This window comes from Pseudomyrmex gracilis, unplaced genomic scaffold, assembly GCF_002006095.1.
Source record: "Pseudomyrmex gracilis isolate BER0280 unplaced genomic scaffold, ASM200609v1 scaffold_21, whole genome shotgun sequence".
NCBI classification, from domain to species: domain Eukaryota; kingdom Metazoa; phylum Arthropoda; class Insecta; order Hymenoptera; family Formicidae; genus Pseudomyrmex; species Pseudomyrmex gracilis.
Genome location: NW_018020605.1, coordinates 566,033 through 589,248, shown reverse-complemented (window position 1 = coordinate 589,248; position 23,216 = coordinate 566,033). Strand labels below are relative to the sequence as shown.

The following is a 23,216-nucleotide window of genomic DNA, read 5'->3' as shown; positions in this document are numbered from 1 at the left end:
TTATTAATATTTAATTTGGGGCAGGTAATTGTTACAATTCGTAATTAAATATAATGTGTACGATAATATGTATATAAGACGAAGTCCTACATTCTGTATATGTTTTTCGCTCCAATGACGTCATCTGGAAGAAGGCGAACGATCAAAAGACGACACATCCGTCTTCCACACACAATGTTAAGTTATTAATTATTAACATGTACAAATCGCAATTCTGTGTTACTCTCCCTATCTTTAGGGATTAAAATTTCGTTGCAATTTTTGGCGACGCATCACTCAACGAACAATCGAGAAAAAAAAAACAAACAAAAAAGGCGTTTCTGGTTTCTCACTTGCGGTTGATCGAACGCAATCGAAGCCTAATCAGTCTTTTCATCTTTCTCCCCCTATGGAAATACCTCGCAGATTTTGCCTCGTCGTGAGCAAGGGGGATGAGTTTCGGGCTCGCGTCGCGCGCGAGCGTACCGAGAAAAGAGGGTGACGAGAATCAGGGGTTGGGAATAGAGAGAACCGGGAACGGGGTAGAGCGTATGGTAATGGCGCGTAATACGATCTGATTGCATTTATGATGAATGGGGGTCGCGGTGGCGCGTGGAAAGGGGGATGGATGGGGGCGACGCGCGTCGAGTCGGGCGGCGGCGGCGGCGGGCGGTTGGAAATTCTGCTTGCGGTTTAATGACAGCGCCGGCGTTCGTCCGCTCACTCGCTTCGTTATTGCTTGCTCGCACTTGTTCGATTTTCGACCCTTCGCGCGTTCACTGTGCTGCCCCGCCGTCTCAACCCGTATCATCCCTCGGGGGAGGGGAAGGATATTCTTCATACGTCAAGCTATCTATACGCACGAGCGTTCACGCACGCACGCATGCACGCACGACCGCGCGCTAGGGCGGCTTGTGTTTGCATCAATTTGCGCGATGAGCCACGTGCGAGCAAACTGTCGCAATAGGCGAGGATTTCTCGCGGCGTTAAAAAAAAAAATAATAATAATAATAATAAATGCGGCTAATAATAATAAAACAATGCGGCAATTTTAGATTTTACGCTTGATTATGATCAATAAATCTCTCACATACATACATGTTCACACGGGAGAGATGCTCGACAACTTTGTAAACTTGTTTTTACTGATCGAAGCTTTAAAAGCGGAGAGTTTTGCATTTTTCTTAGGCCGTGTGCGAAAGATATCAAGTTTTTTTTTTTTTTTTCAAATGCAACTAGGCGTTTCTCGTCGATAACGATTTTACGAACCGCACGTGTCCGAAGACACGTACGATCGTAATATCGTGCGCAAAGTGGTTTTCTGTCGCTCGATCGTGCGATGCCATCGGATATCGAAGTATCGTGACGAATCACCGACTAGTCGGCAGAGGAAAAAAATTACAGATCGAAATTACAAAATTCGATTTACGTCGCACATTGGTTTAACCTCCTGTCGCCGAACGGAAAATACAACGTCTGGTTTTAAAGGTTTTCTGTAATAGTATTCCAGCGGATCACACAGAGGAAACACGTAGACATGCCATACGTAAACCGCGCGCATACACGTGTACGATATACGTGGCGGCGAACCGGGGGTTTCTCGGTGTCCCCAGAGAGTGATCGAGTGGATTGCCTTGACGTGCGCAACTCTCCGCACCTGAAAGTCACCTCCAAACTTCCCTCCCCCGGATTCCACGTTCCTCTTTCTCTTCCTTCTGTTCCTCCCCTCCCTGAAAGCGGTCAGTTCCTCTTTGTCTCCTCGCGTCTCCCACTCGTCGTCCTTTGTCTTTCCGCGTGTCTACTCCCAACAGCAGGGAACGAGCGCCCTCGGACAGGAAGATAAGTGATCGTCGAAATTGTGCGCTTCGGCAAGAAGCTACCGCGTGGTCTCGAGAAACAAAAAAAGTGTCATTCGTATCCTTTGTTATCACGTCGGCACACTTTCCATCGCCTGCAAGAATTTCATTTTGCAGATATCTAATAATCGTATCTGTTTTTCTCTCACAAAGACATTTAAACACAATAAAGTATATAAGGAATAAAATATATAAATTAATATTTATATAAATTACTTTTTTACAATTTTTTAAATATACTTCTGACTGATTATGTTGATCGAAATTTTGTTTCGTTGCGCTTCATTATTAAAAACTACCTGTCGCCGCAAGTAATTGATTATTTATGACTTTCTGATATCGCTCGCGCGCGCATCGAGCGTGACGATTACGGCACAGTGAGTCTCTGGTAAGAATGGCAAACGGGAAATAAAAGTGACCGTATGAATGAATCCTTTGAATTGGCACGTAGGCTGTGGACGGAGGGGAGGAACCACGCCCGCGTTTCTCGTGGGAATAACAAGGGTGAAAACAAATCCTCCAATCACGGTACGCGCGTCGCTCGCACATGGCTATAGTATTCTAGTATTCTTATCATATAAAGTGCTGTTGAGGCATGAAAGCTTGATTGATATAACACGTATTGCGTTTTACATAGATATACGTACATGTAAGACTCACAATAGGTTTAAAATATTCGCATCAGAGAAAAGTCGACTTCGGTTATATTTGATTAAATAAAATCGAAATGTATTGTAACTTCTCAATTTGTAGAAAGACCTATATGGAATAAATATATGATTTGTAAGATCTACGAAACGAACTCTAGTTTCGAAAGTTTTACAATTTTTTTTTTTTTTTAGAACAATATGTCAAGCAAATGTCGTTAGATAAATGCGAAAGAATTATGGTAATTAATTCTTTCACATCGGTTTAACATACAATCTTATAGACATGATGCTTTTTTTTATGCAGGATCTCATACAAGCGTCACAACGATTTGATCATTCTTTGAATTCTCGCGTGCGATCTAACACAAAAGAAAACATCTTATACCGCAGACTTAAATGTGTATATATCTTACTTATAACATTACATTAATTTGTTAGATACGTTAAACCTTGACAATGCGAATCTAGCAAATATTTGTAATCATATACAGACAAAAGGTATAAAAACAATAACTTTGATTACTTTACCAAAAAGATCAAAACACAATAGTAAACCCTCGATTTTACGAACTTTTTCGAAAACTAACAATTTATCTCAATTTCAAGATTAGTATCAAAATTAAATCGTATCTAATATCTTTGGACACATGAGACACATAATAGATTATTATAGAGAAATTTACATTAATTACATTAACTAATCGTCTCAATAAAAACATTAACCAACAGATATATATTTCTTATCTATTCACAAAAGGTTTTCAGGTACGAGTGTGTTTCAGGCTTTGTAGTTGCCTGCATGCACGCGTCGTTAACCCCTCAATATTCACTAAATCCGTTAAATCGAAGATCTACTTGTATCGTAATTATAATAGTAAAATGTTATATTTACAACCGCGTTTGCCTCATGTTTAAATAAATATATCGTTAACGTTGATGGTGTCTACATTCCAAACTTACAAAAAACGCAAATGATGACAAACTACTTGCATCGTGATCTCAAATATTTTGAAAAATTCGATGCAATATTTACTAATAAAAAATATACTCGAATCTCTCTCATATACACAGTTAGTATACTGTGATCATGTAATTCATTTTGGAAAAATCATTAGCCCGGAAAATGAAAGTGGAAAGCGTTAGGGAAACCGTCCATAAACGAGCCAGCAGTGAATGCGTTGCTACCAAAACCGCCGTCTTGGGAGAAGAAGTGAAACATTGCGTTAGAATCCATATCTGCAAATCAAGACGAAACAAATATAAAAATATACAAGATAGCATAGAATATATCTGATATATTAATTATTGCCACACGCATATAAAAAGCAAGTCATTTACCAACCTTGAAAACCACTCTCGTTATCATCTAGATCATGACCGCGGTCATAGCGAGATCGTTTCTTAGGATCTGACAGAATACCATAGGCTTCACCGACTTCCTTAAACTTTTTCTCTTGTTCCTTCTTTTCTCCTTCGCTCGCATTTGCGTGACGATCTGTGAAGCAAATGATGCGATATAAAAACCAATACAAATTATAATAATTATACTAATAATTTATATAACTGTTAAGTAATAATTATAATTTAGTAATTGCATTTACCTGGATGATGATCTAGTGCTCGTTTTCTATAAGCCTTCTTGATATCTTCAGTTGACGCATTTTTGTCGATACCGAGAATCTTGTAATAATCTTTTCTCTTAGACTTCCTCAGCAGTAATTTTGCTTTAGCAAGCAACCGTTTTGTTTCTACGCGCGCAAGAATGATACAACAGAAAACAATTAATAATTTATATTGCCATTTTGTTTGTTACGTGTTAGGATTAAAAGCAAAATTTGTACCGCGATTGTTTTTATCCATTTTACACGCTTTTTCGAGATCTCGAACTGATTCTTCGTATTCTTCCAGGTCCATGTAAATGGATGCTCTTTTGAGAAGAGCTTTCAAATAATTTTCATTGAGTTTCAGAGCTTCTGTGCACTCTTCTAAAGATTCTTTCAACTTCCCTAACTGAAAACAAAAGTTTTACAAATTTGCTGCACATTTTGAAGATATGTAATAAATTATATTGTGTATAAAACTAATATTTAAATAGACATAATAAATTTTAAAAACAAGCACGTGCGCAATACCTTAGCTGCAACTGTTGCTTTGTTGAAATGCAATTTCGCATTAGTCATGATATTGTGTGGGTCAATTGTCAGAGCTTCATTGTAAAGATCATATGCTTCCTGATACTGTTCTTTTTTAAACGCTGCATTGCCGTCTTCTTTTTTCTTTTTTAGACATTTTGCTCTCTAATAGAAAAAAAAAAACAATATATGAAACACGGTATTACTACTACATCATTTAATGTATCAATGAAAAAATACGTCTCTTTTTTTACTTTATATATTTCCAAGGCTTTAGTATGATCTGGTGCAAGTCGCAATACTTGTTGGAAATGGGTAAAAGCTCTGTCAATATCATCCTGGAAATATAAACACATTCCACGGATGTATATTGCATCCGCGTTTTGCTTATCCACATGTAAAACATCACTGAAATTAAGATAAAGATTATAAATCACATATTCTCATTGCATATAAGAACAAACAATATCTCAAAATTTATAAATTAAAGTGCAAGTGAGAGCATTCTTACTTTGCAAAATCCTGAGCTTCTTGATATCTTCCTAAAAGAGCTAAACATTCAGCTTTGATTAACTTGAATCGCGTACCAGATGTACTTATGTCACAACAACGATCCATACAGTACACAACCTGCAAAAAAAATAAATAAATAAATAAAATCAGTATTTAATTCTGTACTAATCGAATACAACTACAAACTGTTACCGCAAGAAACTTACTTTGCGAAAATCTTTAGCATTATATGCATTCTCACCATCCTCACTATATTTTTGTATCCATTGTATATCGGCTAGTATATTTTCCTTTTTTATTTGTTCATTGTTTGGATCAAATTGCAGTAATTTGTTCAATATGGTCTCAGCTTCTACAACGTCACCCAAAATCAAGGAACACTTGATTGCTCTTACATAGGCCTAGAAATACATATAAATAATTTAATTTATAAATTTATTGACAAGTAATAAAATAAATAATGAAATAAATAAATGCAACAACTTTAGAAAACTCAGGCTCTAGTTCCATAGATTTCTTAGCATCTGCCAATGCATATCGGTATTGTCCAAGCATCATGTAACATGCTGTTCTATTGCTATAGTAACGTGATTCTTCAGGGCACAAACCTGAAACATTTTATACAAAGCTCATTAAAATTACATAATAACTAAAAATTAAAAGATAAAAATCCAAATTAATGTGAACAATATAAATATTATTATTTATAGTTTAAAAGATACATAGTTTAAAATACTTGAAAAAATACTACAAAATATTTACCAATAGCTTCATTATAACCAGCCAATGCCTTCTTATATTGCTTCTGTGCATATAACTTATTGGCAAGTTCCTTTTTAGATTCTGCTAATCTAAACAGATAATAAATTCATTATCTTTTAGCTGAATATTCTTTGTTGTATAACAAAAGGTAACTTTTTAACATTAATTGATACTCGAAAATTAAAATAATTTAAAACAGGCAATACGAGTAATATATTAGGTCTTATTGTATTTGAAGATCTCGATAAAGAAGTATAAAAACGTCTAGAATTTTTTTTATATATTAATTTACAAAATAAACCAAATACAATAAGATTTAGTACATTACTTATATTACCTGGTGTTTAAATCATTTTAATTTTTTAATATTTAAATAGAGAACACATATCATACACACACACACACACACAAAAACAAAAGCAAATGAGTGAATTGTTTGATGAATAGATCACACCCAACATCGACACAAGAGATATAACAAGAAGCAATAGTAAGCAATCAATTTGTCGCTTTACCGTAAGAACAATAGTATGATTGGCTATCTACATTGGCTATGTGCAAGCGCCATTAGTCTCACGTTGTCACATATGTATATAATAGAAATTATCATTTTTAAATCTTATCTACAGAATACATAAATATATGCGGAAAAGACGCAATGACACAGATTCTATAACACACAGAAAATTCGCAAAAGCAGAGCTTCTTGTTTGGTTCGTATACACATGCGTGACGAATATACGAATACGCGTATATTTGCGTCACAAATGTATATGCGAGAATTGTTCATCAGAAAATTAGAAAACGAAATTAGATCTTATTGATGAGGCTACTCACTCTTTGATGTTTTCACAATTTAATGTCGACATAGAAAGATCCAGCGGAGAATCGGGACTAAGGTCAGTTGCGCCAGACGACGCCATGGCTGTAATATGCGATGTGATTAGATCGTTGTCCAACAGGAATATCAGGAACTACCACAAACGCAACGTGAAGTGAGACCTTCGTGCGACTTCGGCTCGTTCGTTCGGAGCGCTCACGAATATCGACGAACATTCACGAGCTAGCCGAGTCATTACGAGCTAGCCTTTAAGTTTTGTTTGGACGAATTATTCGAACGCGATTGGTCAAGTGATCAGAATTGTCCAAACACGTCGACTGGCAATTGGTCAATTTTTAATCTCCGAGATCTTCAGTCCGGTTTCTAACAGCAATTATTCTAGAAGTTTTAAGCGGAAGATCCCTTCTAGAATCATTTTCGGGGGACGGACACGAGGCCTTTCAGTAGTAAGTTTTGCATCAACTCCTGTAGCGGTTCTGCAGTCAGTCTAATAATTCTCTAACTTCGAAGCCAGTTTCAGAACGAGATAATCTATTTTGTGCCGTACATGCAGATAAATTTGTTAAACTTGTACTTTCAAATAACAAATCAAATTACACAGTTTGATATTCAGTTTTTAACGCGATCGGTCAATTTGGAACTAACGCTACATCGAATCGAATAAATCGAGTTTGTGCGGTTCGTTGTAAGCGCGTGGTCATTGAGAATGCAAATGATTCGTAAAGTGCATGCAAATCATACGAGACAATTGTGCCTTGGAGGTGGTGCGTAGTTCTCTTCAATATCGCCCCGCTCAGTCTTACATGTAGCAAATTTGTTCTGCGAATATCGAGAGTTGTAAAAAATTATAGTTGTATAGTGTGATATTGTTTCGTGCAACATTACCGACAGGTGGAAGGCAGGTATGTGACGTCACGCATTTGTCGCCCGCGATGCCTGTTGGGGAGGCACGATCAGCCATCTTGAAAATGGATTTTATACAGTGTGCGTGCTAGGAATATGATTCTTATACGATTCAAAAGACATTAGTTTTACGCTGCTCCGAAAGACTTGTGCAAGATTTAATGGCTACTACGCGGGATCACCCCTCCTGTCCCATGATGGAGGTGGTGAAAGCGTTTACTTCGGAGGTAAGTAAAATTGCAGAAAGACTCTCTTTGCACGTCGTAGAGGTCATCGTAGGTGCAGCTTCTTTTTAATCTTCGTTAGCTAGTTTACGGATTTGGCTTGTCTTATTTTATCTCGCGCTCTGATTCTGATCTCGCGCCTACCGACCGTATCTTTTGAAAAGAGATGCGTATTTATCGAAACTTGTTCCTTTTTTTTTTTAATGCGGCTTCGTTCTGTCTTACCGAATTCCAAGCCTTCGCTCGTGGGAGATCGCGACTACGTGCATATTCTTACCACCTTCGTCGCGTTGCCTCATGTGAATTGTTTTCAAAGATTACTCGATTGTTTGTGCCAAAATGATGAAAGTAACTATAATTATGTTGAACAAACCTGCGTCTATGAATTATTAAGTAATAACAATAAGATAAATGTTTTGATTTTGTATTTTTTCTCACTTCGAATCTGTGTATACTCTCAGCGTTGTACTCGATGCTATTTCTTGGTGCATTAACCGCAATACGCATCAGTAGCAATATATTGATATTTTTATTGAAATATGTTACAATTTTCTTTTATTTATGGTTTTAATTTATTTTGTAGTTGCGATGAAAGAAATCAATCATGAAGAACAATTTTTATACAATTTTCTATTGTACAATTGTAATAAGTATATTGCTTTTCTGAAGAATATAACTTATGATTTTTATGATTGCAGCTATCTAGTCTCTACGAAGTGAAACCGCCTATTTCGAAAGCCAAAATGAATTCCTTGACAAAGGGAGCTATAAAAGCAATAAAATTTTACAAGCATGTTGTACAAAGCGTTGAGAAATTTATTCAAAAAGTAAGTATTTATTTTAAAAAGTTTTTGTTTATTATGTATAGTTCTTTTTTTATGATAACACTTAATTCTATTTTTAGTGCAAGCCAGAATACAAAGTACCAGGATTATATGTAATAGATTCAATTGTTCGACAATCCCGACATCAGTTTGGGGTAGAGAAAGATGTATTTGCTCCGCGGTTTGCAAAAAATATGCAGGCTACTTTTCTTAATCTTTTAAAATGCCCACAAGAGGATAAAAGCAAAGTTATACGTGTACTGAATCTTTGGCAAAAGAATGCAGTTTTTCCACCAGAAGTTATTCAACCACTGTTTGATCTGGCAGATCCAAATCATCCAGCACACAAGGAACAGTCTGTAAATAGCAATGGTAAATATAAATACAATAAAAACTGTACTAAAGAAAAAAAGATATATTTTAATATTTTGCAGCAATATTTTGTTGGAAAAAACATGTATATTTATTTTACATACTTTTATTTTCTAGGAACATTGAATGCATCTTCTGGAAACAACATGAGTAATATAAGTGCTGTCAGTAAGACTCCGCCGTCTGCAATGAAAAATACTGTTAAAGATCCAAAATTGTTTCCACCTGGAAAAACAATTGACCCAGCATGGCTTGCACAAACAAAGATGGAAGCGGCAAATATAGTAAATGTAAATAAAGTTTCGATACTATATTGTTATTTTTATTTATATTATGATTACTCGAGAGAGACTTAATAAAATTTTTATTGCTATTTACAGAATCAGCCTAACTCGGGTCAAATGGATCCTACTATCCTCGATCAGTTACGTCAAATTTTTATGAAACAACAGCAGGATCCCGTCAATGAACCAAAGAGTTCCGTCAAGTTTGATAAGAAGTTATTAGATTTTGATTATGGTGAAGAAGAAGACGATGATGTTGTTGTCACTAGTTCTCCAAACATAGCTGCCACAACTAATACGCAACACAATACAGTCTCAACAAACAGTGGTTTAGAGAGCCTAGGAGTGTTGCTGACAAATCCCGAGGTACTTAAAATTGAATTAAATAAATATTAGAAATAACTAGTCGGTATCTAACATTTCTATTGTATATAAACAATTTTCATTTGTAGGTTTTGAGACAATTGCATAGTTTACAACAAACTATGCAAAGTAATGCTTCCTCTTCGCAACACGAAATAGAAGAAAAGTTACGCAAGCTTCAACAGATGAAGCAGCAAGAAGAAGAATTTGATAAACATTTAGCACAAACTGTTCCTGTAAGTTGCCTGTACAAATAAATTGTCCTACGCTTCTTTTTCTTTCTTCGAAATATGCTCGTCAGTGAACGATATTTATACATAGGATGTTCTCTTGTATGTTTCAGAACCTTCCTTTTGCATCTGAATGCGAACTGAAACCTTCTGATATTTTGAAACCAAGCACTCAGAATTATACTCCAAATGTGAACAGCAATGTGATACAAGATATGACCCAACCGCTACCCAATTATTCGTCAACTCTGCCATATACATCACAATCGTTATCGAACATTAGACAAATTAATCAACCTACAAATCAAAAGAGTCCATTGCTTGACGAGCGTCAAGAAACACAGGATTATTCTGGGTAAATGCATTTACAATTTAATAAGTTTGTATTTTTTATTTTTTTTCTTATATGACAAGTAATTTTTATTTATTCAATGGTGTATTTTACAGGAACAGCACCAGACGTGATAGTAGCGTAGAAATTGTTAATTGCGAGAACACGAGCTTGCAAAGTAGATCGCCAGAGCGATATCGACATCACAGTCGATCCCGATCTCCGCGCCACAGAGATCGAGATAAGGATCGAGATCGAGATAGAGATAGGAAGTCTCGATCTAGGAGCAGATCGCGGCGAAGAAGGTAATAATTTTGGTTAAAATCATTTATATTTATATAAAATTATTTATCATTTATATAAAAAACAAATAAATTATTTTCAAAATTAAAAGACGGAAAACACTTAAAGACAAAAGGAAATTTGAAAGTGATTAAGTAATTAATATATTTTTATACTTAATTGCATATGTATTATATATGTATTCTCTCTTGTAGATCTCGTTCAAGAGACAGAGGTCGTGATAGAAAACGCGATGACAGTCGAGATAGGATGACGGAAGAAGAACGGGAAAAAGAAAGGGAGCGACGCAAACGTGGTTTGCCGCCAATAGTCAGGGAAAAACTAAGTGGTACGTGTTGTAAAATACAAGAAAGATTTTTACATAAATCATAGGTAAATAGTAAAATCTAAATTGCACATTTCTTTTCAGTTTGCAGTACAACACTTTGGGTGGGACATTTATCGAAACTTGTGCATCAAGAAGAATTGTCGGATACCTTCGGACAGCATGGTGATATCGTTAGCATAGACTTAATTTCGCCGAGAGGTTGTGCATTCATCTGCATGAATAGGAGACAGGATGCGTATCGAGCGCTTACGAAGTTGAAAAATCACAAGATGCAAGGCAAAAATATTACGGTAAATAATTTGACTTGTGCATATAACTTGTGAATATACATGTGTACAGTAATACTTAGTGCACGCATTTGTAACTTGTATTTTGATTATAGTTGGCATGGGCGCCTGGTAAAGGTGTGAAAGGAAAAGAATGGAAAGATTATTGGGAAGTGGAGTTGGGTGTCAGTTACATCCCTTGGATCAAATTAACTAATATTACCGATCAAGAATTAGAGTTACTGGAAGAAGGCGGAATGATAGACGAAGACACATTACCTGCTCACTTGAAAGGTGCGTTTTCATTTAAGACAATATAGAAACATGCGCATGCAAGTTCAATTCAGTTATACATAGCACAATTTGATAGTGTGTAACTACTTGAAACTTGCAAGATTAAAATCAGAGTGATTTGAGCCAAGTGAAACTCCACTAATTCAGATTGGTCAAGCAAGCTCCGAACAATTTTACCTGAGAATAAAAGCACTACCAATTGTTTTATATTTGTTTTTTTTCGAAAATAATTGCAATAATATATCAGGATTTACAATTCCTGAACTGAAGAACCACGTTTCTTTCTTTACAGGAAAATTAAAACATGCTGGCACGAGTGCAGACATGCTGCAGCAACAGTTGCAACTGCAACAACAAGCGCTTGTTGCCGCGGCAAATGCTGGCGCTCCTATTCCGACTTTAACAGACGGCATCGTAAACGTCATACAATCGTCTGCTAATTCACAACAGCAGCAGCAACAGCAAATGATCGATACCAGTCAACCGCCGCCGATCAGACCACCGACATCGGGTGCTTTGCTGCCACCTCCAAACACGCAGTTACAAATGATGCCTGGATTTACAATGCCTGGAGTACCAAGTAAGTTATCGAAAATATATCTCGGAATGAAACAAACCATAACAAAAATAGTCAATATGTAAGTATCCATTATATTTTTTAATATTTATGTTTTTTGTATTTTTTAACATTTTGATAGGTTTAAGTAAGTTTTTTTTTATAATTCTGCTTTTTAATTTTGAACAACGTGCGGTGTAATTTTCTCTTATACATGATCAATCTTATCCTACAGGAATGATTAGCCACATGGGCCTACAGATGACGCAATTAATGACGAACGTTCCAATCGGAGTCCCGCCACCTAATATGCAGAGTCTACTAGGACCACCCGGTATGATGCAGACTATGTTGACACCTTCGGTTAATCCACCATTTGGAACAGGTGTTGGCGTAGGTCTACTGACAACACAGATTCCACTGCCAGCACCTGCAGCGCCTTCCGACAAACCAAACTCCACCGGTATGAATGTTCCGTTAAATTGTTAAGCGTTGATCATGCATTGAATATAAAACAAAAATATTACAATGTAAAATGTGAAATTGGTCAATAAAGTTAATTTATGTTAGCCAAACAGGGACACAAGAATTCTGAACGTTGCAGGTATGCCGCACAACGTTCCACCTATTGGAGTACCACCACCTACAACGGAAACTAACATGCCGAACTTGCCAATGTTGCGACAACCATATGGAGTAGGTCCAGCACCGCCGATGCAGGTACAGCTACCGCAACATCATTCGGATGATATGGATGTGGAGATGGAGGACGCAATGTCGCAAAACATAAACAGTAACGTGCCCAAGGAGAAACCACCAACCCTTCTCAGCGATCAGCTGATCGCGGCGATAAATATGAACAGCAACGTGAGCGAAAGTCTGGATAGCGATCAGACGCGTGAGTACAAAGAACGAGAGCGGGATCGAGAAAACAGAGAAAGAAGAGATCGAAGCGATCGGGATCGTAGTGACCGCATGGACATGAACGACTGCAGAATGAATCGCAGCAGAGACAGAGGTAGGGGACGTGATCGTGGACGGGACAGGCGGAGAGATAACCGTGAAGGTCGCGATAGAGACAGAGATGACAGACGCGACAGAGAAAATCGAGAATCCCGGGAGAGCCGAGATAGTAGCGCCAGACACTCGGAAGGGCCGAGCATACAAAATCAAAATATTCACGAAGACGAAAATATAGCGAAGAAAGAAAGCAAGCCCAGTTTAGCGGATCGTCTACTACAATTAGCGGATTGTACATTACCGTTAGACGATCGGATGGATAGAAATATGCGTGGCAATCGATCTGATCGCAGTAACGAACGGAACGACAGAAGTTTCGAAGAGGGTTCTGGAGGAGGAGGAGGAGGAGGAGCAGGAGCAGGAGGAGCAGGAGGAGGAAGTGCAGCTGCAGCTGCAGTTGCAGCTGCGGGTAGTAGTGGAAGTGGAGGTGGAGGACGACGACCACCTAATGATATGCTTTCATTGATGGATCTGCCAAAGTATGGCGGAGCATTGCCTGCAGACCGAACGGATTTCCCGCGAGGACCAGATTTTCGAGGTGGTCCGCAGGACGCGAGAGATTTCTCACAGCGTAATCTCAACGACAGGCAGAATTTCCCACTTTCGCGGGGTGGTCTGAGGAGTGATTACCTCGAGATTGACGAATTCGTGAATCCTCGGATGCAACCTGGCATTTTTCCTGAGGACTACGAAAATAGATTAGGCCACAATGGGCCTAGATCTGATGATTTTCCATCGGGCAGATTAGGTCCGACACAAGAATTCGAGCGATCGGAAGTACGTGGTCGCAGACCACCTGTGGATGAATACGAACGTAATCGTTTCGAGTATGAGATGAGACGCGACGGATTTAACCCGCGGATGCAAGACGGCTTTGATCCAAGAGGTCATAATGAGCGTTCCGACTTTGAACCCCGCAGAAGAGAGTTCTTTGGTGCTCCGATGGAAGCTGTATTCGGATTGCCACCCCCATTAATGGGCCCGAAAGGATCCAGAGGACCTGGTCCTGAAGGATTTGGACCGCGTGGAGCCAGAGTACCTGGTAAGATCATTTTTTCATCTTTGTAATTGCTTAGTATGCGTTTAAATATACACATAAGAAAGAATGTTTAGGTTGAATTTTAGGCTAGTTTTTTTTCTGTATCTTTCAGATGAACAAAAATGTAGTAACGTATAGTTCCACGACGATCGAAGCTCAAACATTGTTTAGTTTATAAAATGGCATTTTTTTAAAATCTAATGCTATCTATTTTATATTTACAGATCTATATACACATGTTTATGTTTCATGAAACTTGAATACAAACTGAAATATCGCGACATATCTTTTTTAGGTCCCATGTTATTCCATCCGAGGGGTATGGGTCCGAGGGGTATGAGAGCCGGAATAAGACCTCCGTTCCCGCCTCGAGGTCCACTTTTTGATCCTAGGGAAGCAGACTCGTTCTTCCGACCACCATTCGACGACATGCGCGGTCGTCCAGGACATATTCGGCCTCCATTCGGTCCCATGGGTCCACCGGCCATGCATCCTCCGGATGGACCGTGGAGAAATCAGGAAGGCAGCGGACCATCATCTTCATCATGGGGTGGTCAAGAACATGACAATTATGGACAATGGGACAATCATCCTGCAAGAGACAAGCAAAAGTTCGCAAAACATCAAGATTATAAAAATCTGCCTGAACGGGAGAATCGTAACCGGAACCGCAAGTCCAGATGGGGAAATGTTAGTCCACCGCTAACGGATGACGTGGACGAGATGCCGTCGGAAGAAAACAAGACAGAGACGTCTGAAGGACAAGTGAAGGATATTATTGAGGCACCTAATCAACAGATTCTTCTGAGAGAAAATGAATCGATAGCTGACAAGCAGGATGTAATGCATGACAACAGAGAAAGTGAATTTGCAAATTTATCGAATGATAAGAGCAATATTGAGGCCAGTTATAAACACGACGAAGGTCAGTCCAGTTCCTATGAAATTGGTACGGATCATTTCTCAAGCGACGCTTTAGCGCTAACGCAGCAGGGTGAACAGGAGCAGTGTGAATACGAACCACCCATTCCAGCTGAGGATTCAGCGCAGCAAAGTGCAGTCAAAGAAGTAGGGCACGCGAGTGAGAACTGTAGTGAACAATTAGTGGGACAAGCGGATTCGTTATAAACAGAGAAAAGAGAAAGAAAAAGATATTAATTTGATATTGGAATTACCAAAGTAATGTAACGAATCCTCGGGCGAATACATGTAAAATATCGTTTAATCGATACACACACAATGTACATAGAGTGCTGCAAAGAGCGAATGAGAAAAGAAAGGAGAAAGAGAGAGGAGAAAAAAAAAGTGAAAATTATGCGATTTTATGGACTCAAAGTTATATCGCACTCTGGAGTGGTGGGGAAGCCGTTGGGTTCAGTGAGTTAAATCTTTCACAGAGTCGTCAGAGTATTCAATTAACTCGCGTAAGTCTTAAAACTAAATTTCTTCCCAATTGAAATCTGCTGCTCTCAAATAATTACTGTGATAGTGAACACAGGATACCTGTTAACTATGTAGATGTGTATATATATATATGTACATATATATACAAATATTCAGTTTTTAATCAAAATTCTTTTTCTCGTACTATACTTATTTTCTTACTTTTCATAAAAGGCAATCTTATTAGAATTCTATAACTATATATAGATACAAATATTTGAATGAATTCTACTCATACCAGAGATGCCAATTCTTATCTTTTTGTAGTTTTATTGAAGAGTTTAATGTAATTAGTTTTTTCGAATCACGTATCGGGTATTGTACGGCGTATTATACCTCATGCCCTCTGGATGAGGATTAATTTATTGAATTGTAATTGTAAATATTTTTATATTTTCGTAGCAGAAAACAAAAAACGTAAATAAATGTAATGTGCTGATTGCCATTGCTCAATCAAAGAGAAAAGAACGAAATAAATATTTTATATATAACGGCTCTTTTTAATAACAAAAGAAACATGGCCTTGTTATTCTGATATATGAAACATAGTTCCCGATCACGACAAAACGGAAGCGACAAACTAAAGTCTATATGTGTATAATATACGGATTGTATTCCTAGGCATCTACAAACACATGTACATAATTCATTTTAAAAAAGTCTTCTTGCTCTGTTAATTAATCTTTTATCGATTATCGCAAATTACCTTCTTTTCTTAGATTCCATGCAAATCAATGACGCAAAGTAGTTTTAACATCAAGTCCGGTACATAATTTTTCATTCTGCACGAGAAAATTTAAGATTGTTCTATTTGGGAAAAGAATACACACATGATTGTGTAAAGAGATATAGCGAATTTTGTATGCGTATACGCGCTTCCACTCTATATAACTTTCACACATACAACAACAAACACCAAACTACTTGGTTCCTGTGTTCACGTACGCACGTATTGCACGGCGCAGCGATGGAAGACACGTGCTTGCGCTCAAACTGAGTGACAAGTGCAAGGTACTGTTAACAATTATTTTCACATACCATTAGTTGAGGAATGTGACACTAAAAATGATTTTTAAGAGGGTTATTGCCGTCGTGTTAGTCCGCACCACTCCAGGACAAAGTCAGTTACGCATATATATATATATTGAACATTTAATTAATTATTGTATATCTTTAATAAGTAGAGTAACAATTTATCGCTGACTCAAAACATGGAATTGTATTGATGAATAAACTTTCGGTAGTTGTGACGTCCAATCCAATGTTTCAGTTAGATTTAATTGAAGTCAACCAAATCGAGTTTTTCGATTCTGAAACATTATTAGACGTTCACTTTTGCGCTTTTAACGACGAACAAAAACTGGATTGTTAAGAGATTGATTAACGTGTTAGATACTTTCTAATAAATCGTTAAAACGGGAGCTAGAGCATCACGCAATTTTACTGTAACAACAATATTTGATATTTCTTCGTTAGAACGCATGTGCCTTTATTTTTTGCTTCAACTTATTTTACATAAGTTTTGTCTGACGCAATCAAGTGGATTTCTTATATGCGACTTCTATAAACAGATACAACCATCGTATTTTAAGAGCGTATACTTAATAAACATAACAAGTACAAGAGTTGACAAACTTCACTTTTCATTACTAACATGGTGGTATCTATTATATAGCATTGACACAATTTTGTTGACAAGTTTCGTAAAATTATGATATATATATCAGTACATATTATATTGTAATTATAAAAAGTTCTGTAAAATGTATTAAGCAGCCAAATAATGTACTGGCAACTGATTATATGTAACGTGTTTGCTTTTTAATTCATTTTGTGTTGTAAATTACAGTTCAAATATCAGGTTTTTGAATTATATGTATAAGTCAGTAGAACTCGGATTTATTATTATTTATTCAATGTGTAGTATCGTTTGTTTTCTTATATATGTACTATACATATTAAAAAGATGCACTAACTATAAACACATTTCTTAAAATCGTAAAATTTAAGAACTAATAAACCTGGAGTGGTGCGCGGCACTGCATTTTCTAGGACTTGCTATTAAAATAGGACAATGTTATAAATTGTAAATGTACAGAATTTGTTTTGAAGCAATTTTTTTTCATGATTTCTATACTTTCTTTATAATTCTAGAATTTTGTATATTTAATTCTTAAAACAATAGTTACATCTTTAATCTTGCAATATTGTTCATACAATATTTTTATTAGTATTTTTTTAATAGATATAATAAGGCCAATTGTGTGTTTGCGTGTGTGATTAAAACTTTTTTTTTGTGCTAAAACTTACGCGTATTAGCAGAGCAATTATTAGCATTTGTTTAATTCATGAGCGCTTAGTTTAATATAGAGAACTATAATTAAATATTTTTATGTATGTGTAGTCATTTTTTTTCATTTCAAGAAAAAATACTTGACTTATAAATGATACTAAATAATATTTAATATACTAACATTAAACTTTTTTATATAATCTTATTAAATTACTGACATTATTGCAGTAATTTTGAACATAATTTTTTATAATTTTCAATTTTTGAAATCAGTGATTGTTTGATTTATACATACACACAGAAAAGCAGTATGTGCATCTACAAAACTCTATATTACACACATATATATATATATATATAATATATACATATATAGACACATATATACATATGTATATATATATATATATATAGGTAAGTATTGATAATTTAGAACTTTTATAATATTTTTTTTTTAATTGCACACAAGATACATGTATATATCTCACAAACAAATTATACATGCAATACTATATTTTTAAGATTACATTGATTTTTATTTCTTAAATGCTTTAAATTTTTGTGAAAATAATGCATGATTATATTTAAAAAATATAACAAAACAATACACCAAAGTAACTTTCCTTTCCTTCTTGAAAGATGGGCAAAACACGACGAGATAATTGTTAAAAAAGTTTTTTATTTTAGTATTAATTTCAAAAACTTTGTATTATAAACAATAGTAGATTTGTGCTATAAATTATAAAAAGTAATGTATCTGGTTAAGAAGACAACAAAATATTAAACAACACTAGTAGTTTACAATATCCATTATAAATTTTGTATAAGTATATATAAATCACAATTATATTATAACATCAATCTTTCGGTATACTACAGGCTGAAAATACGTAAGCTACAAAAATCGAGCTTATATTGGACATACGTATAAGATAATCGAATACATATGAGTCATAAGCACGATAATCGCTATTGCAAACATCCTAGGAACTTTAAGTTTTTACTTTTATAACATAAGAAAAATTTTAACGCGACAGAAAAGAAACTTGTACGTCTATGCAGCCGTAAACGGCCAGTAACGTTAGTGGCGTTAAATGTAAAAATGATACAAACATTCACATTTTCCGTGCAATGTAGATATAAAGTAGATTTTGATATATATATAAATTACACGGAAATATATGTGTATTAAAAGTGTAGGTCAATCTGTAGAAAAAAAAACTATATATGATACCAGATACATTACCTTGGTATTGTTACAGTGTGAATAATTACTGTCTAATGAAGAGAAAGAGAAATAAGTGAGTAAATAGTACGGTTTTCAGTGTGTGTTTAACGTTATTATATAAGAAAACAAAACCTTGTAACTCATATTAACACATAAATAAATACGTGAATTATATTGATCAGCGTGTGATACATTTTTGTAAACTCCCAATATTATAGAAGAGATATACAGTAAACTATCAAATTATCGAATGTTTTTAAATGCACAAGTTTTTAACGCATACATAATATACTCGACACACACGCATTCAAACACATATAAGTATGTATATTTGAACATTTTTTAAGTAAAGCAGTTTACATATTTATATGATATATGTAATTACGTATCAAATTAGTTTGCATAAGTTTTAATATAAATGTTATAAGATATACAATGTTTATTTTTGAAAATTAAAACTGCTTCTGAAATATTACATTCACACGTAAAGTTCACAAAAAGTTCCTATTTTATATATATATATATATTATATATAAAATTTAAAAATAAATCAATTGTGTTGAATAATAATAAAAACATTTAATAGGAAGCAATTATATCGGAATTATTTAATTGATAACAAGAGTTAGGTTTTTTCTAAATTTTGTCCGCCGAATTCGAATTTGATATTTCGATGTTGCTTCATCATGTCAACATTTTATGGTAAATAAAAAACAAAATTTTCTTGAAAAAGGCGAGTTTGATAACGGCCCCTTGTTTTTTTTCGCAAATAAACTAAGTTTTGTTTTACTTTATCTTATCATTATAAGATATAATCTTTAATTTTGAAACTAGTCTTATTATTTATCTTAATGTGATTGCAAAATTTTGAGATTTGCGGACAAAAAATTACTGCAAAAAAGCCAATATTTCAAAAAAAAGTTCCTAAAATAAAAAATCTGTAGGCCTATGTATGATTGTATATGATTGATGCCTACATCAACAAATTTCATACATCTTTCATATCCGCATACAAATAAATCATTTATATATAGTCGTTTAAACTTAATCTTTTTTTTCTTGTGTTACAGCTTCAAGTGCTTTTATTGCACTCAATCTTTCAGTGACAGGTGGATGTGAATGATGCCACATTGAGTACAACTTGTCGTACAAAGGATATCCCAAATTATCCTTTTGTAACTTCAACAAACCCGACCTTAAGTTTTTGCCGTGGCCCAATTTTGTGGCAAATTCGTCTGCTTGAAATTCAAATCGTCGGCTCAGTACCACAGTAATAAAACCGAAGATCTGAAAAAATAAAACAAAAAGATTTAAATAATTTCTAATGAAAATATTCAACACACATTCAATATAAAAATTATAAAAAGCCATAAATATTGTACTTACTATATTTAGTGGCATTAAAATATGTTGCAATAATATAATTAGGCCTATAAACATAGGTTGAGAATCCATAAAACCAAACGCCTGATAAATCGGTGCGTATCGTATGAATTTTGCGACTATTACAAAATAGATGATAAATATAATCTGAAAAAGAAACATACATAGACATGTGAGAAATTGTGTATTTTCAAAATAGAAATTATAGCTGAAGAATTTCTCAAGATCAACAACACACGACAACAAAACAATTTTGTTCATGTCTGAAAATATTGAAATTAACATTGTTACTTGACAATCACTAGAGTACATTTAATGTTTACATCACAAAATGCACTACACAACTTACCTATTCAGCAATTTAATTTGAAAGATGTATATTATATGATCATTTAAATAAGAGATTCTTTTCTAATTCCATTATTGGCATGACATCATCAAGTTCAAGCCATAACAATTATGAAATTGATGAAACAGACAATATTCGAGGCAGTAACTATTCTCAAAACAGACATGTTATTCTGTACTAATTTTTATACACTATGATGCGTAGCAAGCTCGTAACTATGATATAAAACTAAGCTAAACATGTAAACAACTTTAAGATATAAATAAAATACTATACCTGGCTAAGCAGATATCCTTTCAAGACATGATTATATTTCCAGTGTCCCAATTCATGAGCAACTGTCGCCACTACTTCATCCGTTTCACAACCTTTATCAGCGTCATCGTCTTTCTTATTGGAAGAGTAACCCTTAATGAGTGTATCAAAGAGAACAATCCTTTTGTGTTTAAAGAAACCGTACAGATAAGCGTTGCTGTGAGTCGATCTCTTGGAGCCTTCAACTACAAATAACTTGTACAAAGGAAATTTCAAAGAAGCCGCCAAATTCTCGATTTTTCTCTTCAATTCGCCTTCTTGTAATGGAGAGTACTTGTCGAACAGAGGTGCGATTATTTCCGGATATAAAATCATCAAAAATAATGAACACGTAGTTACAAACAGCCACAAGTAGAAGAAGATATAATCGCCGCAATTTATCATAATCCAAGCCATACCACATGAGAGAAATATTGAAATAATTTGCATCACAATATATTGTTTAATTTGATCTTTTATAAAAAATGCAGGTGTCTGAAAATAAATATTAATAGATATTATTAATCTTTGTTATATTATTACTAATTTTAGTTTTTTATTCACGAAATGCATTTTATTCGATATGTAAAGATATGTAAAAGTCTAATTTAATTATAGAATTGAATGTTTCTAATATAAAAATCTTACCTGTTTGTTAAAACCATGTCTCTGTTCTATAACAAAAATGTTATATACTTTTAAAGGTAGACTGAATATATCTTGAACTGTGTTTGTAATGAATATAAATAGTGAACATAGCAATAGATCATTCTCATGATTGAAACCAAAGTACTTGGCTATTTCAACACCTAGTTGCCAAGTATAATAATAACCATAATATACTACAATAATCTGTGAATGAAAAACATCAAGTATTATTTATATACATATATACATATCAACATTATTAAGATATGACTAACATTATTATTTTTCTTTTATTTAATACTATATATGTTAATTTATAAAGTATATATATATATAATTAAGAAAAAGTTACTATACTTACTGTAGTAAAAATCTTATTACATAAATCTGAGAAAATACCAAAACTATTTGTATCTAAACGATATGCACGAGCTTTGTCATATATATCCTTAGTCATTAACCATGACAAGTGCTCTGGTAAATTAACCAACTTCTTCATCAAACTTCTCTGTAATGTTTCAATAAAATTAAATAGAGATTCAAAAGATTTATATAAACTTTCTATTGTATATTTTCTTTTATTTTAAACTCTCTAGATTTGTATATAATGTTAAGTGTTTTATAATAAATAATGTTATGTCAATATATTATTTCCAAAAGAAAAAAAGAATATTACATACGTCGTATACATATATAACATTGAATAATAAAATTGTGTGTGTGTGTGTGTGAATTTCTCTCTTTTTTCTATAAATATTATATATCTTTAACAGGTTTTTTTCTTTCTGTACTGATAAAGCTTATCATCTTTCTTGGATTAGACATCCAATGATGATCTTTTATCATCTTTTTTAGATTAGACATCCAACTTACCTGTCGAAGATCCAAATAATGTTCCCAAAGAAATAACGACCACATCAAGAACAAAATGGCAAAACGGAGATTTCCGAAAATAAATAACATATCTCGCCATGGATCTGTCATTGATATTGTGTATTTATTGCAGGTATGATTGAATACGCTACACCTTACAACTTATTAAAACTAAATTTCCAAAGGTAGAAATTTATTGATTTTCGTGCCTTCAACCTTGTGCTTAAACTTTTTGGCACACCTGGCACCTGGCACCTGATTCCGACAGGCTTCGATCCAATACCAAATTGCCGAATACAAGTAAGGTTAGGTTAAGTGCGGCAAGTACGATATTCGTTGATCCACGTTCCCTTTACGAAAATGGCGGGACGGACGAAGAGGAAGTACAAATTTTTAGCATTATATTATATCGACATAAGAATATATGAACGTATTGTTATTGAGTTATAAAGGAAGAATACAAACACTTCGGTTAGTTTCGCGTCACTTCGGACACATTCGATTGCGTTTTGCGCTGCGCGCAGCCAATAATCTTCCAATTTAAAGGCCGAATATATCCGAAATGACACGAAATTAGCCGAAGTAACTGTATTTCCAGGGTTCTTCCGTTACCGCTAATCTTCCAGCCCGCTTTT

The 23,216-nt window shown here is 34.8% G+C and overlaps 3 protein-coding genes across 4 annotated transcripts; 1 reads left to right on the top strand and 2 right to left on the bottom strand.

Annotated features, from left to right (window-relative positions):
- Window positions 1–2,018: 2,018 nt before the first annotated feature.
- LOC109851842 (dnaJ homolog subfamily C member 7) lies at window positions 2,019–6,889 on the bottom strand. Its single transcript, XM_020422326.1, has 11 exons — window positions 6,730–6,889; window positions 5,893–5,981; window positions 5,614–5,738; window positions 5,337–5,531; window positions 5,129–5,247; window positions 4,872–5,025; window positions 4,618–4,782; window positions 4,327–4,495; window positions 4,087–4,233; window positions 3,828–3,980; window positions 2,019–3,721 (listed from the first exon to the last, which is right to left on the bottom strand). The coding sequence occupies exons 1-11, from the start codon at window positions 6,813–6,815 to the stop codon at window positions 3,597–3,599; spliced, it is 1,527 nt and encodes a 508-aa protein (XP_020277915.1). The 5' UTR covers window positions 6,816–6,889; the 3' UTR covers window positions 2,019–3,596.
- A 271-nt stretch (window positions 6,890–7,160) lies between these two features.
- On the top strand, window positions 7,161–18,102 carry LOC109851831 (splicing factor, arginine/serine-rich 15). Of its 2 annotated transcripts, XM_020422308.1 has the most exons (16): window positions 7,161–7,179; window positions 7,625–7,863; window positions 8,559–8,687; window positions 8,765–9,056; window positions 9,174–9,346; window positions 9,437–9,706; window positions 9,793–9,939; window positions 10,047–10,288; window positions 10,381–10,569; window positions 10,762–10,895; window positions 10,977–11,185; window positions 11,278–11,455; window positions 11,748–12,035; window positions 12,247–12,474; window positions 12,616–14,073; window positions 14,366–18,102. In XM_020422308.1, exons 2-16 carry the CDS (start codon window positions 7,798–7,800, stop codon window positions 15,196–15,198), a joined length of 4,836 nt encoding a protein of 1,611 aa, XP_020277897.1. In that variant the 5' UTR covers window positions 7,161–7,179; window positions 7,625–7,797; the 3' UTR covers window positions 15,199–18,102. The 2 variants fall into 2 exon arrangements, with proteins under 2 accessions (XP_020277897.1, XP_020277896.1); XM_020422307.1 differs by lacking the exon at window positions 7,161–7,179 and having other exon boundaries at window positions 7,187–7,863.
- Window positions 18,103–19,173: 1,071 nt separating this feature from the next.
- Window positions 19,174–23,010, bottom strand: LOC109851860 (CAAX prenyl protease 1 homolog). The gene is made up of 6 exons (XM_020422370.1): window positions 22,582–23,010; window positions 22,070–22,216; window positions 21,709–21,912; window positions 21,043–21,555; window positions 20,421–20,564; window positions 19,174–20,321 (listed from the first exon to the last, which is right to left on the bottom strand). Exons 1-6 carry the CDS (start codon window positions 22,690–22,692, stop codon window positions 20,079–20,081), a joined length of 1,362 nt encoding a protein of 453 aa, XP_020277959.1. The 5' UTR covers window positions 22,693–23,010; the 3' UTR covers window positions 19,174–20,078.
- Between the last annotated feature and the right edge of the window lie 206 nt (window positions 23,011–23,216).

Excerpts from the sequence above, each read along its gene's own strand:
- LOC109851842 (XM_020422326.1), bottom strand. The coding sequence starts at position 6,815 with ATGGCGTCGTCTGGCGCAACTGACCTTAGTCCCGATTCTCCGCTGGAT. Across the intron at positions 5,982-6,729 it reads AATTGTGAAAACATCAAAGA|ATTAGCAGAATCTAAAAAGG; the intron begins GTGAGTAGCCTC and ends TTATCTGTTTAG. Across the intron at positions 4,234-4,326 it reads AATGGATAAAAACAATCGCG|AAACAAAACGGTTGCTTGCT; the intron begins GTACAAATTTTG and ends TTGCGCGCGTAG.
- LOC109851831 (XM_020422308.1), top strand. The coding sequence starts at position 7,798 with ATGGCTACTACGCGGGATCACCCCTCCTGTCCCATGATGGAGGTGGTG. Across the intron at positions 10,896-10,976 it reads AGTCAGGGAAAAACTAAGTG|TTTGCAGTACAACACTTTGG; the intron begins GTACGTGTTGTA and ends ATTTCTTTTCAG. Across the intron at positions 14,074-14,365 it reads GCGTGGAGCCAGAGTACCTG|GTCCCATGTTATTCCATCCG; the intron begins GTAAGATCATTT and ends TATCTTTTTTAG.
- LOC109851860 (XM_020422370.1), bottom strand. The coding sequence starts at position 22,692 with ATGACAGATCCATGGCGAGATATGTTATTTATTTTCGGAAATCTCCGT. Across the intron at positions 21,556-21,708 it reads GACATGGTTTTAACAAACAG|ACACCTGCATTTTTTATAAA; the intron begins GTAAGATTTTTA and ends ATTTATTTTCAG. Across the intron at positions 20,322-20,420 it reads TTTTAATGCCACTAAATATA|ATCTTCGGTTTTATTACTGT; the intron begins GTAAGTACAATA and ends TTATTTTTTCAG.